Genomic DNA, 16,759 nt, shown 5'->3' with positions numbered 1-16,759 from the left:
CAAAAAGACGACTCCCAACAGAGCTACATCGGCCTGGCTCAGCCCAAGTAGACTACAAAGATCTCTAGGGGAATGGGAAACTCATGTGACAGACAAGTGGGTGCTAACAATTGTCCAACAGGGTTACAGAATCCCTTTTTCACCCCATCTACCACCCAGAAAGTTTCGCACATCATCAACCACCTTCATCAAGGAACATGTTCTACAACAATCAGTCCAATCACTGTTGCGGGCAGAGGTTATACAAGAAGTTCTGCAATCCCAGATGTTCCGAGGTTTTTACTCCAATCTTTTTCTTCCAGATCCTTTGACACCGGAGAGAGCCAATTAGAGTAGAGGAAAGGAGGTTCCATGTTAAGGAGGAATCAGTGGTACAGGCTGATACATTAGATAGGTACAAGGAAGGGTCGGATGCTTTATTCACCAGTAGCTCCTCCCAGCAGACAGGAGGGAGCCAATGATATTAGAGGAGGGAAAGGGGTGTTACAGGGAGAGCTGGGAAGTGAATCAGTGGTACAGGCTGATACATTAGATAGGTGCAAGGAAGGGTCGGATGCTTTATTCACAGTAGCTCCTCCCAGCAGACAGGAGGGAGCCAATGAGATTAGAGGAGGGAAAGGGGTGTTACAGGGAGAGCTGGGAAGTGAATCAGGGGTACAGGCTGATACATTAGATAGGTATAAGAAGGGGTTGGAGGGTGTTTAGCAAGTGAGGGAATACAGGGATATGGGAGATAGCGCATAGTACAAGTTGATCCAGGGACTGGTCCCATTGCATTTTGGAGTCAGGAAGCAAGTTGATAAGGGCTTAGAAGGGTTTTTCGCCTTCTTCTGGATCAACTGGCAGTTAGGCAGGTTATATACAGACTTAAAAGGTTGAACTTGATGGACTTGTGTCTTTTTTCAACCAAACTATGTTACTATGGATATTGAACTGCGGAGAACTTGATCCCTATGATGTCTGAGATCTCTAGTTTAACCTCTTTCCCACTCTCCATTTCCATTGTTATTTTATCCCGACCCGTGTGAGCGTTCGCTCTTTCCAAGAACCATTAGAAGTTAAAGAACAATACGCCACTGCTATTATACATGGGGTGGCACCAAGCTAACACCAGTGGAAGTTACTGGGCCCCACAGAAAAATCATTTAAGGGCCCCGCTAAACTTTGGGAATAAGCCATTTCTCATAAACTGTTTCACGGGGGCCCTGTTTACTGTGTCCTCTATAGTTACCCCCTATACCCCAGTCCCAGTGTAACTGCCCAGACATTGTCATGAGCTGAAATGAAAAACAACAGTCCAAGTGGTATAATTTTACCGCACAGTATCTTTATTCACCCACACTGGGGCACACACGGCCAATAGTGACATTTTAATAACAGACATATGTGAGTGCAACTGGGGGGCCTCACTGGGCGGAGCTTCTGAGCAGGACCAATAGGAACCCGAGGGACAGGCCCAGCGCAGGGAAACTGTATTTTACACCATTGGCTCCGCTGACGTTACACAGGTCGGTGTTGCAGCAGGAAACTGAACCAGTGACCCCGGCAAAACTGGTGCCTCCTGCAGTGCAACTGGTTGTGCAGGTCTTAGTGATGGACGTGGCTGATACCCCCACTGTGCAATAGAACAGATAGGAGAGTTAGCTGTTGCCCCAGCAAAAGCCCCGCCCCCTGACACCTTTTTGCCTTACTACACACACTTGTACTCCGTTACTGCTCCTTTCCCTGACACCCCCTAGTCTTACACTTAATAAAACATCACAACAAGACTTTCCACTGACGCCATGTCGACTTGCCTTACTATACATGTTTCCCAAGGGTAACTGCCCCTTCCCACAAGACATAAATCTGGGATGCAGTGCAAAATAAGTCTGACAGTAAGTGCCCGTATTGGTGGAACAGCCAGGAGCCCAACTGGATAAATTATTTTTAGATCTGTCTGGCAACTGTAATATATATATATATATATATATATATATACACGCTGACTGTCCTGTCCTAATAACATCACCTTCCTTTAATGCCTCCATCACATTGTACTGTCTCCATCTTGTCCTGCTGTCTCCATCTCACTCTACTGTCTTCATCTTGTCCTGCTGTCTCCATCTCACTCTACTGTCTTCATCTTGTCCTACTGTCTCCATCTTGCCCTACTGTCTCCATCTTGCCCTACTGTCTCCATCTTGTCCTACTGTCTCCATCTTGTCCTACTATCTCCATCTTGTCCTACTGTCTCCATCTCACCATACTGTCTCCATCTTGTCCTACTGTCTCCATCTTGTCTTACTGTCTCCATCTTGCCCTACTGTCTCCATCTCACCCTACTGTCTCCATCTTGTCCTACTGTCTCCATCTTGTCCTACTATCTCCATCTTGTCCTACTGTCTCCATCTCACCATACTGTCTTCATCTTCTCCTACTGTCTCCATCTTGTCTTACTGTCTCCATCTTGCCCTACTGTCTCCATCTCACCCTACTGTCTCCATCTTGTCCTACTGTCTCCATCTAGTCCTACTGTCTCCATCTTGTCCTACTGTCTCCATCTTACCTTACTGTCTGAATCTTGTCCTACTGTCTCCAACTTACCCTACTGTCTCCATCTTTCTGTACTGTCTCCATTTTGTCCCACTGTCTCTATTTTGTCCCACTGTCTCTATATTGTCCCACTGTCTCCACCTTGTCCTACTGTCTCCATCTTGTCCTACTGTCTCCATCTTGTCCTACTGTCTCCATCTTGTCCTACTATCTCCACTTTGTCCTACTGTCTCCATCTTGTCCTACTCTTTCTATCTTGCCCAACATACATAACTGCCCCCGGTTACTTACAAACAGAAACGGAACCAAGAAAAGTCTGGCAGGAGGTGTCAGTTGCGGTGCAGTTGGTTTGGGTCATGCAGTTGGAGTTGCTGGTGGCACTGGTACATGTGTAGCACTTCAGGGGAGCAGCTGGAAGATAAGAGAGAATTCTATTTACAAAATTTATGTGACAGGGACTATAGATTGTAAGCTTTATGGGCAACGGCAGGAAAGATGTATCATCTCTGTGCTACAATAGGAACTTAAAGGAGGAACATTATTCACTATTTATTATTATTAAATATTATTAATTATTAGGGTGAAATTCCAAAGCTCCTGTTAGTTGTGCAATGAAGTCGCTGTTCCCTGCAGTGTGTGCAGTCGTGTGCCTGATTTCTGACACCAGCACCCAAAACAAAAGGATTTGTTCACCAACCCTCCAGTTTACACTAACAACCCAAGAGAAATTAAAGGGAACATTAAATGAAGTAACAATGGTGTCAAATGTTCACTTGGGTCAAAAACTTGTAAAATGCAAAATTTGCAAATGTATCAGAATTTCTAATCTGGAAACATGTAATTCTGAAAATTCCAACATATGTCAGACTGGCCTGTCGGAGTAATAGAGCATCTCCCAGTAGCCTCAGAAAAGAACAATTCCCATCAGCCCTTTCTTAGTTCCATCATAAATACAATTAGTACCCTACTGTAAATGATAAGGATATTAGAAGTCACTGAGGGGTTGTTCTGTGACCATATAAAGACACAAGGCTGCAGGCTGAGTTATACAGGGAACTCTGAGTATCACTCATGTATTATAAGGGATAATGTACCCCCTACTGTAAATGATAAGGATATTAGAAGTCACTGAGGGGTTGTTCTGTGACCATATAAAGGCACAAGGCTGCAGGCTGAGTTATACAGGGAACTCTGAGTATCACTCATGTATTATAAGGGATAATGTACCTCCTACTGTAAATGATAAGGATATTAGAAGTCACTGAGGGGTTGTTCTGTGACCATATAAAGGCACAAGGCTGCAGGCTGAGTTATATAGGAAACTCTGAGTATCACTCATGTATTATAAGGGATAATGTACCCCCTACTGTAAATGATAAGGATATTAGAAGTCACTGAGGGGTTGTTCTGTGACCATATAAAGGCACAAGGCTGCAGGCTGAGTTATACAGGGAACACTGAGTATCACTCATGTATTATAAGGGATAATGTACCCCCTACTGTAAATGATAAGGATATTAGAAGTCACTGAGGGGTTGTTCTGTGACCATATAAAGACACAAGGCTGCAGGCTGAGTTATACAGGGAACTCTGAGTATCACTCATGTATTATAAGGGGTAATGTACCCCCTACTGTAAATGATAAGGATATTAGAAGTCACTGAGGGGTTGTTCTGTGACCATATAAAGGCACAAGGCTGCAGGCTGAGTTATACAGGGAACTCTGAGTATCACTCATGTATTATAAGGGATAATGTACCCCCTACTGTAAATGATAAGGATATTAGAAGTCACTGAGGGGTTGTTCTGTGACCATATAAAGACACAAGGCTGCAGGCTGAGTTATACAGGATACTCTGAGTATCACTCATGTATTATAAGGGATAATGTACCCCCTACTGTAAATGATAAGGATATTAGAAGTCACTGAGGGGTTGTTCTGTGACCATATAAGTCGTAATTCCCACAATGCTTTGCATGTTCTGTGATAAATAGACCTATAAAGAGAATTATGGAAGCATGCAAGGCATTGTGGGAATATTGTGTTTATAAGAGATCAGACTACTTCATTGTTTCAATACGTTAAACAAATAAAAATGATAAATAAACCGTAACTGTCCCATGTGACATTCAGACATCACTGGGATTGAACTCAGAAAGAGACGGGAGAATAAGGGAAGGAATGAGGATGGAGTAAGAGGGTAAAGGGGACAGGTCGGGGGGTGACATTATGACCTACCTGTGCCAATGCAGAGAGCAGCCACCAGCAGAGAGATGTATAGTTCAGCCATGCTCAGTGAGTGTGAGTCGCTCTGTCCTGTCTCCCACACTCTCCTGTCACTTATATACCCCACAATCTGTATGTAGAATCCTGGTCTCCAGGGACACGCCCATTTCCCACCCGGCAACCCTGTGTATTAGGCATCAGCACCAATCATCAATGCCCATCTCTAGGCCCTCGGGCGTGAGATGTAATTGAAGCCTCTGTGTTTTTCCTGTATTTGTGCCGTCACCTGTGGATCTCCAGTAATTCTATATTCTCTATTGTTCTCTCTGACAATGTGCCGGAATGACCCTACTGGGCCCCAGTAACTATCCCTTTGTACATTTCTTATTAAAGGGAACATTGTGCTAATAACAATAATAAGGTCCCATTATAATATTATTTCTTCCTGGAAATCATCAGACGCAGTGTATTGGTCTCCCCGACCTCTGCTATGTACAGTAATACACTGAATACAGACAATAAATACAGTAAATGTTCCACCAATATAAACACCCCTAGACCCTGGTGCCCCCAGCTGAATCATAAAACAACTGTACCCCAGAAATACAGAGGGGCTCAACCGTCCCACAATATCCAAACAAACCCTGATACAATGAACCAAATAATGTTACAACTATGAAACCAACGTGTCACGGTCGGCACCCTAAATCCAGAACCAATGCTGGGCCCCCTGGTCTCGGCTCTCGCTTTCGCCTTTAACAGCCGCCTTTCACCTCGGGAGGAGCCTCGGCTAATCGGATGCCGCCAGGTCTTAATAAGAGGGGAGCCAATCGAAGGCTTCTGAGCGAGCAAAGGGGCACGACTGCAAAGCAAAGTCTTCTGGGCAGACAGTCACGGTACAAGGCGTAGACAGGAGGCGTAGTCAGGTTGGGTCGGGGCAGGCAGAGTACAAGCGGAGTCAGACAGGCAAGGGTCAACCCAGGAGATCAATCAGAAAGGGGTTCAGAAACAACGAAGTTGATAATCAGTCAGGGGTCAGGATTCAGAAATCAGGATCGTCAGTAGCAGGCAGGGGTCACAACAGAGAATCACATTTACAGAAGCTTAAACAGCACAGAAGCTCAGGAAAAAGATCCTATAACGGGCAAGGTACTGCAGCTTCTAATGCGCCTTTTAACATTTTGAATTTTGCGCCATTGCGCAAGGACGCAATCACGCCAGCGTAATGTAACTTCGGAAGTGCGCGCCATTTTCCACTCATCCCCTTCCCTGATAGGGATGAGGTTATATGCACCTCTAAGGTCAAGTTTGTAATAAATAGAGGCATTCTCAAATAGTTCAGAAATCAGCGGAAGGGGATAACGGTTTTTGATGGTAATTTTATTGAGACCTCTATAGTCGATACATGGGCAAAGACCTCCATCCTTCTTGGCCACGAAAAAGAACCCAGCACCAGCAGGGAACTAGAAGGCCTAATAAAACCTCTTTCCGGGTTTTCTTTGATATACTCTTTCATTGCTTAGGCTTCGGGCAGAGAAAGAGGATAAGTTCTCCCTCTAGGGGGAGTAGACCCAAGAATGAGGTCGATTGGGAAGTCATAACGCCTATGTGGGGGTAAAGTTTCTGCAGCTCTTTTAGAAAATACATGAGAAAAATCAGAATAAGCCGCAGGTAACCCCTCTAGAGACGTGACTGCCACCAATTGAGGAATACTTATGTAAGAACCCTTACATTTTTGACCCCATTGAAGAATCTACCCAGTTCCCCAATCAATACGTGGGTTATGTACCTGCAACCAGGGTAAACCTAAAATGAGAGGAGAAGAAGAACCTTCTATAACAAAGACAGATAACTCCTCAGAGTGCAGATTGTTCGTGCACATGGACAAAGCCACCGTTTTCCTGGTTACCAGACCTGACCCCAAAGGGCTTTTGTCGACAGCTAAGATTCTCATGGGAGGATTTAAAGGAGTAAAAGGAATGTTAGACCTTATAGCGAAGGCAGCATCCACAAAATTCCCCGCCGTCCTAGAATCTACAAAAGCAGACTCCTTAACTGAGCCCATAGACCAGGTTAGATCAACAGGCACCATGATCCTAGAGGAAATTTGGGGAGAGGAAACTTCTCGAACCAAATGGAGCTCCCCTTCTCCATTTAGGCTTTGAAGTTTCCCAGCCTCTTAGATAGAAAATTTCAGAAAAATCTAAATTAAAAATTTTCAAGAAGTTAATGTAAAACCACACATCAACTTTTATTAGGGTATCTAAAAAAACTTCTTCCTTTACCCATAAACGCTTTAAAGGGGAGGTTCACTTTTAAGTTAACTTTTAGTTATAGAATGGCTAATTCTAAGCAACTTTTCAATTAGCCTTCATTTTTTCATACCTCCCAACTGTCCTGTTTTAAAGGGACAGTCCCTCTTTTGACAGCTCAACCCGCAGTCCCTCATTTGTACTAGAAAGGCCAGTTTTTCTCTGCACTGAACAGCCAGAAAAAGAAACAATGTTTCTAACTTAATTGGCTTTTGGCAGAGAGCCCCGAATAGCCAAAGCTGCAGATAAGAGACTTTGTAACAATTTTGAGATAAGCAAATAAGTAATTGTAACAATATAAGATAACAGGTCCCTTGGGAAACATTAGACTCACATCTTAAAGGGCAATTCACCTTCATTAGCAAAACTGTAAATGGAAAAAAAACTCAGAAATATGTTCAAACTTTTATAACCCGCAACGTTTTGTAAAATGAACATGGTAATTAGGGTGTGTGGCTACAAAAATGGTCAAAAAATTTTGCCCCGCTACACACTGCAACTTTTGTCCCTCTTTTTATTTTCAAAATGTTGGAAGGTATGTTTTTTTAGTTTTTAAATTATTTGCCTTCTTCTTCTGACTCTTTCCAGTTTTCAAAAAGGGGGGTCACTGACCCCATCTAAAAAAAAAATGCTCTGTAAAGCTACACATTAAAGGAACCAGTAACATCATTTTTTTTTAAAAAAAAATTCATTAGTATACAACGAAAAAAAACACAAAGACAAATTAAATTTTAGTCTTTCGTCTTTAGTAAGAATTAACTTACCGAAACTCCACTTGCGCTCCTCTTCAGACGATCCATTGAGCGGCGCTCGGCTTCTCCTCCCTGGCTATCTCCTATAAGGACGGCAGGGAGGAGAAATCGAGCACCGCGCGATGGATCACCGGATTGCCTTTTCTGAAGAGGAGCACAAGCGAAGTTTCTGTAAGTTTATTCTTAATAAACCGATTTCAAAGTTTAATTTGTCTTTGTGGTTTTTTTTTCGTTGTATACTAACTAATTTAAAAAAATTTTTTTACTGTTACTGGTCCTTTAAGGAGGTTATTTATTAAGGATTAAGTTGTGTTTTCCACAAATGTTTGGTTATTTTTGGTCAAAAATCAAATTATTGGATTAAAAAATAAAAAATCGAAATTTTCAAGTTTTTAAAAAAAAAAAATTTTTCGAGATTGATTACACCCCAACCATGGAAATAGCTCTAATCCAATAATACATCATCAAAAATCTGTTATGGTCATGTAGATTCAATGGCAGAGGACCCTTGAACCATTTCAAGATGTTAATAACCTTCATGATGTCCGAAGTTTTTTCGGAGGGCTTTGCCCGAAAACTCAAACAATTTGAGTGATTCAAGTTTTCTGTTTGTTAACCCCGAACTCGCTGTATTGAGTTTTTCCATTCGAGTTTTTTCTTAAATTAGAAACCATTCATTCAAGGTATAAAAAACTCTAACACCCGACCTTTGATAAATACCCCCTTTGTGGTATTGCTACTTTTTATGCCTCATCTTTCTATTCAGGCCTCTCCTATTCATATTTCAGTCTCTTCTTCAAATCAATGCATGGTTGCTAGGGGAATTTGGACCTTAGAAACCAGATTGCCAAAATTACAAACTGGAGAGCTGCTGAATAAAAAGCAAAATAATTTAAAAACCACAAATAATAAAAAATGAAAACCAAATTGTCTCAGAATATCCCTCTCTACATCATACTAACAGTTAATTTAAAGGTGAAAGTCAAGCAATTTAAATAAACCTTGTGACACTATGACGTAGAGTAACACTTGAATTTTTACAGTTTACAGTTTCCCCAGTTTCCAGTGCACAACACCAGTCACATTAGGAAAGCGTGTTGAAACGTGTTGCAGGAGCATCACTGAAATTGTGTAAGTGCTCGGTTTTGTATAGATGGAAATGCCCCAGGTACTTCTGTAGTGTAAACAGCTCAGAGAATTGGACTTGATGATTTAGAGACGGATATTCTGAAACAATTTGCAATTGGTTTTCATTTTTTATTAGTTGTGGTTTTTGACTTATTTAGCTTTTTATTCAGCAGCTCCCCAGATTGCAGATTAGGAAGCCAATGTTCATTGCTGGGTATCAGGGTACGTCTTCACTGTTTTTATAAAAAAATCTGCTACACCTCTAGAATATCTAGAATATCTCATATATTGTATACTGAAATGATATTAATCAGGAAATTCAGAATATGGTCCAGTAACATTACACAAAAGCCAAGTGTGAAGCTTCAGAGAGGAATCCCAGTTCTTCGATAATGAATGAATTAACTTCAGTGTGATGGATGGCACAGAATTCTAAAACAATTTGCAGTTACATTTTTATATTTATTTTTAACTTTCTTTTATTGTTCTGCAACGCAAAGCTTGACATTTACAGCATCTTATCTCCCACATCAGATACCAAGATACAACACACAAGATATGAATGCTGGGGGTCTTCTGAACAGTTTGATACCCGATATGCATAGGATTACAAGAGTATGTGCCATGTAGAGACCCAAAAAATTGTGCACTTTAATGGCTTGCCTTTCAACTACTGCACTACCTGGTTTATGTATGATAACAAGTTAATTCCAAAAAAACATTATTTTTTTCAAACATATTTTATTGGGTTTAATGTAATTTTTTTTAAAGCAGTCAGAGACAAAAAAATGTTTAGCATAATATTGAAAGAAACATTAGAGAATATAAACATGGAATGAAATATCAACAGAATATAACAATATGGGCTGCTGTGATTGCAATGGTAAAGAATAGTGGTTTGCACCTGATTTTTTCAGGTATTCCTTTATGTAGGACCAACTGTACACTGTGAAATAATAACTTGAAAGTACACATTGTGATGAATTCATAAGGATAACATTTCTGTATTGTACAACCAACTAAATTGCAAAACTTGCCTAGACTTGCCTAAGCATTACCACACAACTATAACAGTCAGCACCCTAAATCCAGAACCAATGCTAAGCACCCTATTCTCGGCTCTTGCTTCTGCCTTTAACAGCTGCCTTTCACCTCGGGAAGAGCCCTCAGCTAATCGGATGCCGCCAGGTCTTATTAAGAGAGGTGCCAAGCACATGCAGCGCAAGTGCGCCTTTTAAAAATAGCAGAGGCGCACCGCGCGCGCACTAGAGAACCGGCGCATTGGAGGAAGAAGACCGGTGTGGCGGTAGTAGCCCTCACAAAAACTTGCAGTTTACAGTATCTTCTCTTCCAAATGATGTTAGGTACTGAAATAAAACACCATGAATGCGAATACCTGGGGTCTTCTGTACAGTTTGATACCCAATTTGCATAGGATTACCAAAGTTGGTACTATGAAAGGACCCCAAATTCAATTTAAATATATTATATTTTTTCCTATTCCATTTTAAGTGCTGCAAATCACTATGTCTGATGTCATGTGTCATAAGCCCCCTAACAGTAAGATGAGCCCATAAATATAATTTGGATTGTACACGTTCTGACAAAATATGAACAATTTTGCTTTTCTACTCCAAGTTGCAAAACTTTACTAAAATCAGGATTTTTAAGAATAAAATTTATGAAAATAACTTCAGTGTTTACAAATTCTCTTATTACATTTCGCAATTGCCCCATTTTACAGCCCATTTATTTGTGATATACAAAACTACACCCAAATACACACAACACATATCCAAGCACAATAATATCCAATATTGAAAGCCTGCAAACATTACTTTTATTTCACACATTATCCATCACAAATCACAAAGTGCCCTGAAATGACTGAAGTCAATAAGATAAGTGATAACATAGTGAGATTATTGTTCATAATTCCCGATCAATTAGTCACACTGCGCAATTTCAGTTTTAATAGCAAAAAACAAACAAACAAATGATGGACAACAATGCAGGAGTAAAAATACATGATCACTATGAACACTATACAACAACACAAAACAATCAACTAGACTTGACCAGACGGAGTGATTAGAGGCTGAAATACCTGATCCACAACAGGTCGTGCTGCACTTTTTTTTTATAAAACCTCCCTGCCCTTCCCTGGTATATTAGGGAATGTACAGAGGGAAGCCACATGCCAAGTTAAAGGGGATTTTTTGATGAGACTCCTTGTTGCTGTCATTATTCATTGCAGCAGATTTAGACCGCTCTGATGCTACTGAGCAATGTATGTAACTCTTGTATCCAACACAGTAAGATCAATAAATCAGGGGCCAAGCTTGTGCAACTGTTACTGGGCGGCATGCGACCAGAATATAATAAACGAATTCACAATAACACTCAAAAAAAACAAAACAAAAAAAAAAACAGTAAAATGGTTTGAGGGGTACTAAAAAAAGGTGAACTGCACCTTTAATCCCCCCAGCCACTACACCGGCACCATTTCTTCTCAAGGATTTGGTAAGAGAGCTCCCCCTAGTGCCTGTCTGGTTACACTGTAGCAAAGCTGATCAATAGCAAATATCAGATTTCCTGCAGTTGATACAGAATTGATACCAAGGGACCCCGATTCCTCACATTGGGGTACAGTCGGCCTGACTCCATGTTCTTGCCTTTACAATCCCTATAAAAATCTCTTTTCAATCATGAACAAAATATTCCCATAGACAATTAATTAAAAAGGAAAAAGGTGATTCTCAGTGTATATATATATAATCAGTGTATATTCAATATATATATATATATATATATATATATATATATATATATATATATATATATATATATATAATCAGTGTATATTCAATATATATATAATCAGTATATATATATATATATATATATATATATATATATATATATATATATATATATATATATATAATCAGTGTATATTCAGTATATATATATATATATATATATATATATATAATCAGTGTGTATTCAGTATATATATATCTATCTATCTATCTATCTATCTATATATATATATATATATATAATATCAAACAGGGGGGTTGTGGGAGCACTCTAAAGGCTTTAAAGTATATATATATATATATATATATGTATAATAAATGCTATTGCATATGTACCCAAAACAGGGGTTATTTTGTTACAAAGTTATGATCATAAAATTGATAAGCCACCATACCACGTCAACGTAAACCCGAATGGCGGTTCCTAACTTGTTTTATTTTTTATTGCTGGCTGGGGAGGATTTAGCCCTCAGTGAAAAAACAGCGTTCCACGGACATTGATTACAGGTAATGCTAAAATGCACATAAAAAATAAAACAAGTTAGGGACCGCCATTCGGGGTTTACCTTGACGTGGTATGGTGGCTTATCAATTTTATGATCATAACTTTGTAACAAAATAACCCCTATTTGGGTACATATGCAATAGCATTTATTATACTTATATATATATATATATACTTTAAAGCCTTTAGAGTGCTCCCACAACCCCCTGTTTTGATATTATATATATATATATATATATATATATATATATATATATATAATGATTAAATAGGGACCCGCACTCCACATTGGAGTGCGGGTCCCTATTTAATCATTGTATGCTAAAGCTTTGACCCAGCACCCACAGTAATTCCAAGACTGGATCAGAGTGCGAGCGTTTGTCTATATATATATATATATATATATAATATATATATATATATATATATATATATATATATAGATATATATATACTTAAACACTGGGATGTAGTTTACACAGATGAACAACTAAGAGGGAGAGTGGGTAGGAAACCAAGGTTCAGCTACTCACGCTCCAGGAATCTAAAAGAGCAGCTGGGGAGAAGTATGATAAGAGACGTGAAGAGTTGGAGCGAGTAAAACGCCCAGGAGTTTATAAATGCAAATGTTGTGTGACATGTGACTCGCTGATTTTGGGCACCCACTTCACACACCCATATACAGGCAATAAATGTGCAGTAAGACAGAGGATGACCTGTGAGACCGCAATGGTACATCATTAAATGCTTTATTGTGGCAAAACGATAAGATCACTAAAGGAAAGGATCGAGCATAAGGGCAGCCCTAGATCCCAACAGGGCAAAGAATAGAGGCAGAAGTGAGGGGAAACAAGACTTAGCCCAGTAACCAGAGGCTAAACACGATGCCTCGTCATTCAGATGTATCCAGCACATCAGCACTCACACAAGGGAGGTAATATAGAGAAGATGCTATTGAAGAGAGAGGCATTTTGGATTTACGAGTTAAACTGCATAATGCCCCATGGTATGAATGGACAGGTTAATCTGAGTTGTTTTTTAAATGAAATCAAATGTCTCCTAGAATAGGATCAGTGTGCAATCTGTTCTACAAACCTTAGTAGTTGTTACAGTATATTCACTGGTTGTTTTAAAGTAATGATTACGACATTGTTTCTTTTTGTTCTTTTTTAGGATTTGACATATTTGGATTTTATGGACACTGTAACATGAACCTTTTTGCAACACACTGATGACATCTTGTGGATGTTTTTAAGTATCACAGTTGGTTTTTTAAATGATCACACGGACACGATTACATTTGAGAAATATTAAATATTTATTCACATATTTATGGTTTTGTGGAAATATAAAGATATGCATTCATGCACGATTGATATATATACGATGGAGATGTAATCGCTATTTTTTATATACATATATGAACACTCAACACTTAATTGAAACACATGATCCACATTGAAGTGTTGATTGTAGTTTCCGTGAGAGTTGTGGACAAATCAGGCTCAAAACCGCAGGTACTTTGCTGCAAGGTTTATTAAACACAACATGTTTCGAGCATTGTGGCTCTTTGTCAAGTGTTCACAGGTGCACATCGTACAAAAACTTTAAATACATTAGACTCCTCCCCTCCACCATCATTGGTAGACAGATTAACTTCACCCAATGGTTAAAAAGTGGTTAAAAGTAATTAAAAGACAAGGTCATCAGAGGTTACTGCTTCGGGGGTTTATTCGCCTAACCTCCATCAGTCCAATCCTTTTTGTGTCAATGATGGTGGAGGGGAGGAGTCTAATGTATTTAAAGTTTTTGTACGATGTGCACCTGTGAACACTTGACAAAGAGCCACAATGCTCGAAACATGTTGTGTTTAATAAACCTTGCAGCAAAGTACCTGCGGTTTTGAGCCTGATTTGTCCACAACTCTCACGGAAACTACAGATATTTGGCTTCTAATCGGGACAGAAGCAGTGGCACAGGCAGGTAATGGTGTAATTGGTATCAACCTACTTTACTTCAGCTGAAGTGTTGATTGAAGGAGGGCACTGATTGGTTTGCAATGGAGCACTTTTTTATTTAGGGCTCTTACACACGGCCGTTCCGACCTGCGCTCCCCTGCGTTCCGTTTGTTGGCGTTCAGCCGCAGGGGAGCGCAGGAATAGTCGCAAGTAATGATTTGAAATGGGGCTGTACTCACTCAGGCGCGTGTAGGCGCCGAACGCAGGAAAAATGCAGCATGTTGCGTCTGAACCTGCGTTCGGCGCCTACACGCACCTGAGTGAGTACAGCCCCATTTCAAATCATTACTTGCGTCTATTCCTGCGCTCCCCTGCGGCTGAACGCCAACAAACGGAATGCAGGGGAGCGCAGGTCGGAACGGCCGTGTGTAAGAGCCCTTAATGTGTTTTTAGAAAGTTTTTTGTATCATCCTTGAAAAGGTCCTAATGTGGACCGAAACGTCGGTTTGATACCATGACAACAATAAAAAATATTATATTTTAAAAGGGAGTGTATATTCAGTATATATTTATATAATCAGTGTATATTCAGTATATATATATATATATATATAATCAGTATATATTCAGTATATATATATATATAATCAGTGTATATTCAGTATATTATATATATATATATATATATAATCAGTATATATTCAGTATATATATATATAATCAGTGTATATTCAGTATATATATATATATATAATCAGTGTATATTCAGTATATATTTATATAATCAGTTGTATATTCAGTATATATATATATATAATCAGTGTAAATTCAGTATATATATATATATATATAATCAGTGTATATTCAGTATATATATATATATATATAATCAGTGTATATTCAGTATATATATATATATATAATCAGTGTATATTCAGTATATATTTATATAATCAGTGTATATTCAGTATATATATATATATAATCAGTGTATATTCAGTATATATATATATATATATAATCAGTGTATATTCAGTATATATATATATATATATAATCAGTGTATATTCAGTATATATATATATATATAATCAGTGTATATTCAGTATATATTTATATAATCAGTGTATATTCAGTAATATATATATAATCAGTGTATATTCAGTATATATATATATATATATATAATCAGTGTATATTCAGTATATATATATATATATATATATATATATATATATATATATATATATATATATATATATATATATATATATATATATATATAAAGAGAATCAGCACACTCTGTATTATTTAGGTGAAAACAAGTGTTGGTTTATTCCCACATCTCATCCGACGTTTCGGTCGCACATGGGGACCTTTCTCAAGGATACAGTGCAGTAACAAAGATTACAATTAAATACCCACCCCCATCAGTGAATTTTGGGCGCCAAAAATGATGTCACCAGTCCATATAAGGAATGCAAGTCCATCCTTGTATCACTTTGCCTTTTTTCAAGTAGCAAGTGCAATATTTCTTTTCACCAGCGGGTGTCAGTGTCCAGTCCATTAGTGCACGACAGTGTCCGTGTCTATTGCAACATTGTGAAAAAGTAGAAAGAAAAGGAAAAACGGTATCATTTTACATACAGACAATAAAGGATACTGTTTCTACTTACACAGTAGTAAATAAATTCTTTCTTCACATGGTTGTTAGTATGTCATTTCTTATGGAGCGGAGTACACAGAACCTGTCAATATGACAAAAGCAAGTTGGGTCAGGAAACAGTTAAGCTGTAGTTGTCCATTTAACCCTTTGGGGGCAACGCAATGTAGTTCCAAGATGCAGAAAGTCTCTCGTTTCAATAGCAGCTTGTCAATGTCACCAGCCCCCGGGGGTTTAGCTACATGATCAATGGGCATTTAAATTGGGCAGGATTGTGCTTGGCCCCGGGCTGCTGGGCAATGTTTGTTGGGATCAATACTCCTGTGAGTATCTAATGCTGCCCTGATACTCGCCCTATGCATGTTAACCCTTTCCTTCAGCTGCCTCACGCTTTTACCGCAGTAGAGAAGACGACATGGACATTTGATGATATACACAAACATGGTGGTTGTACACGTCATCCTCTGTCTGATCTCGTAGCTCCTGCCAGTCCTGGGATGCCTAAACTCCGTACCCAAAATCAAGGTATTGCACCCCCACATTCTGAGCATTGTACACCCCAGGGCCCGGTGCTAAGAAGTCTTATAATGGGGTTTGTGTGTATTTACCCACCGGGTCAGAGGGACTCAAATGCTCCTTGAGGTTAGTGTTCCTAGAGTAACTGAACTGAATAATATATATATGGTCACGATCTATTTAAAAAGCCTGGCTGTTTTTACAGGCGCCACATAGATAATCTGTTTTTTCTGTGGACAGGGTCTCCTGAAAAGTTGGAATTGTTTGTAGAATCATTAATGAGTTAGACACGCCTGTTAAATTCACTTCAAATTATAGTTCACTGCGAATCAGCTTCTTGG

The 16,759-nt window shown here is 39.1% G+C and overlaps 1 protein-coding gene across 1 annotated transcript; it reads right to left on the bottom strand.

The window, feature by feature from the left end:
* Positions 1-1,307: 1,307 nt before the first annotated feature.
* Positions 1,308-4,893, bottom strand: LOC121393091 (lymphocyte antigen 6E-like). The gene is made up of 3 exons (XM_041566689.1): positions 4,775-4,893; positions 2,827-2,946; positions 1,308-1,615 (listed from the first exon to the last, which is right to left on the bottom strand). The coding sequence occupies exons 1-3, from the start codon at positions 4,824-4,826 to the stop codon at positions 1,407-1,409; spliced, it is 381 nt and encodes a 126-aa protein (XP_041422623.1). The 5' UTR covers positions 4,827-4,893; the 3' UTR covers positions 1,308-1,406.
* Positions 4,894-16,759: the final 11,866 nt, after the last annotated feature.

Source organism: Xenopus laevis, chromosome 6L, assembly GCF_017654675.1.
Source record: "Xenopus laevis strain J_2021 chromosome 6L, Xenopus_laevis_v10.1, whole genome shotgun sequence".
NCBI classification, from domain to species: domain Eukaryota; kingdom Metazoa; phylum Chordata; class Amphibia; order Anura; family Pipidae; genus Xenopus; species Xenopus laevis.
Note: the sequence above shows the minus strand (reverse complement) of the source record. Positions and strands in the feature narration are given on the sequence as shown.

Excerpts from the sequence above, each read along its gene's own strand:
- LOC121393091 (XM_041566689.1), bottom strand. The coding sequence starts at position 4,826 with ATGGCTGAACTATACATCTCTCTGCTGGTGGCTGCTCTCTGCATTGGC. Across the intron at positions 2,947-4,774 it reads TGCTCTCTGCATTGGCACAG|CTGCTCCCCTGAAGTGCTAC; the intron begins GTAGGTCATAAT and ends CTTATCTTCCAG. Across the intron at positions 1,616-2,826 it reads TCTTGGTTCCGTTTCTGTTT|TGGGGGTATCAGCCACGTCC; the intron begins GTAAGTAACCGG and ends TCTATTGCACAG.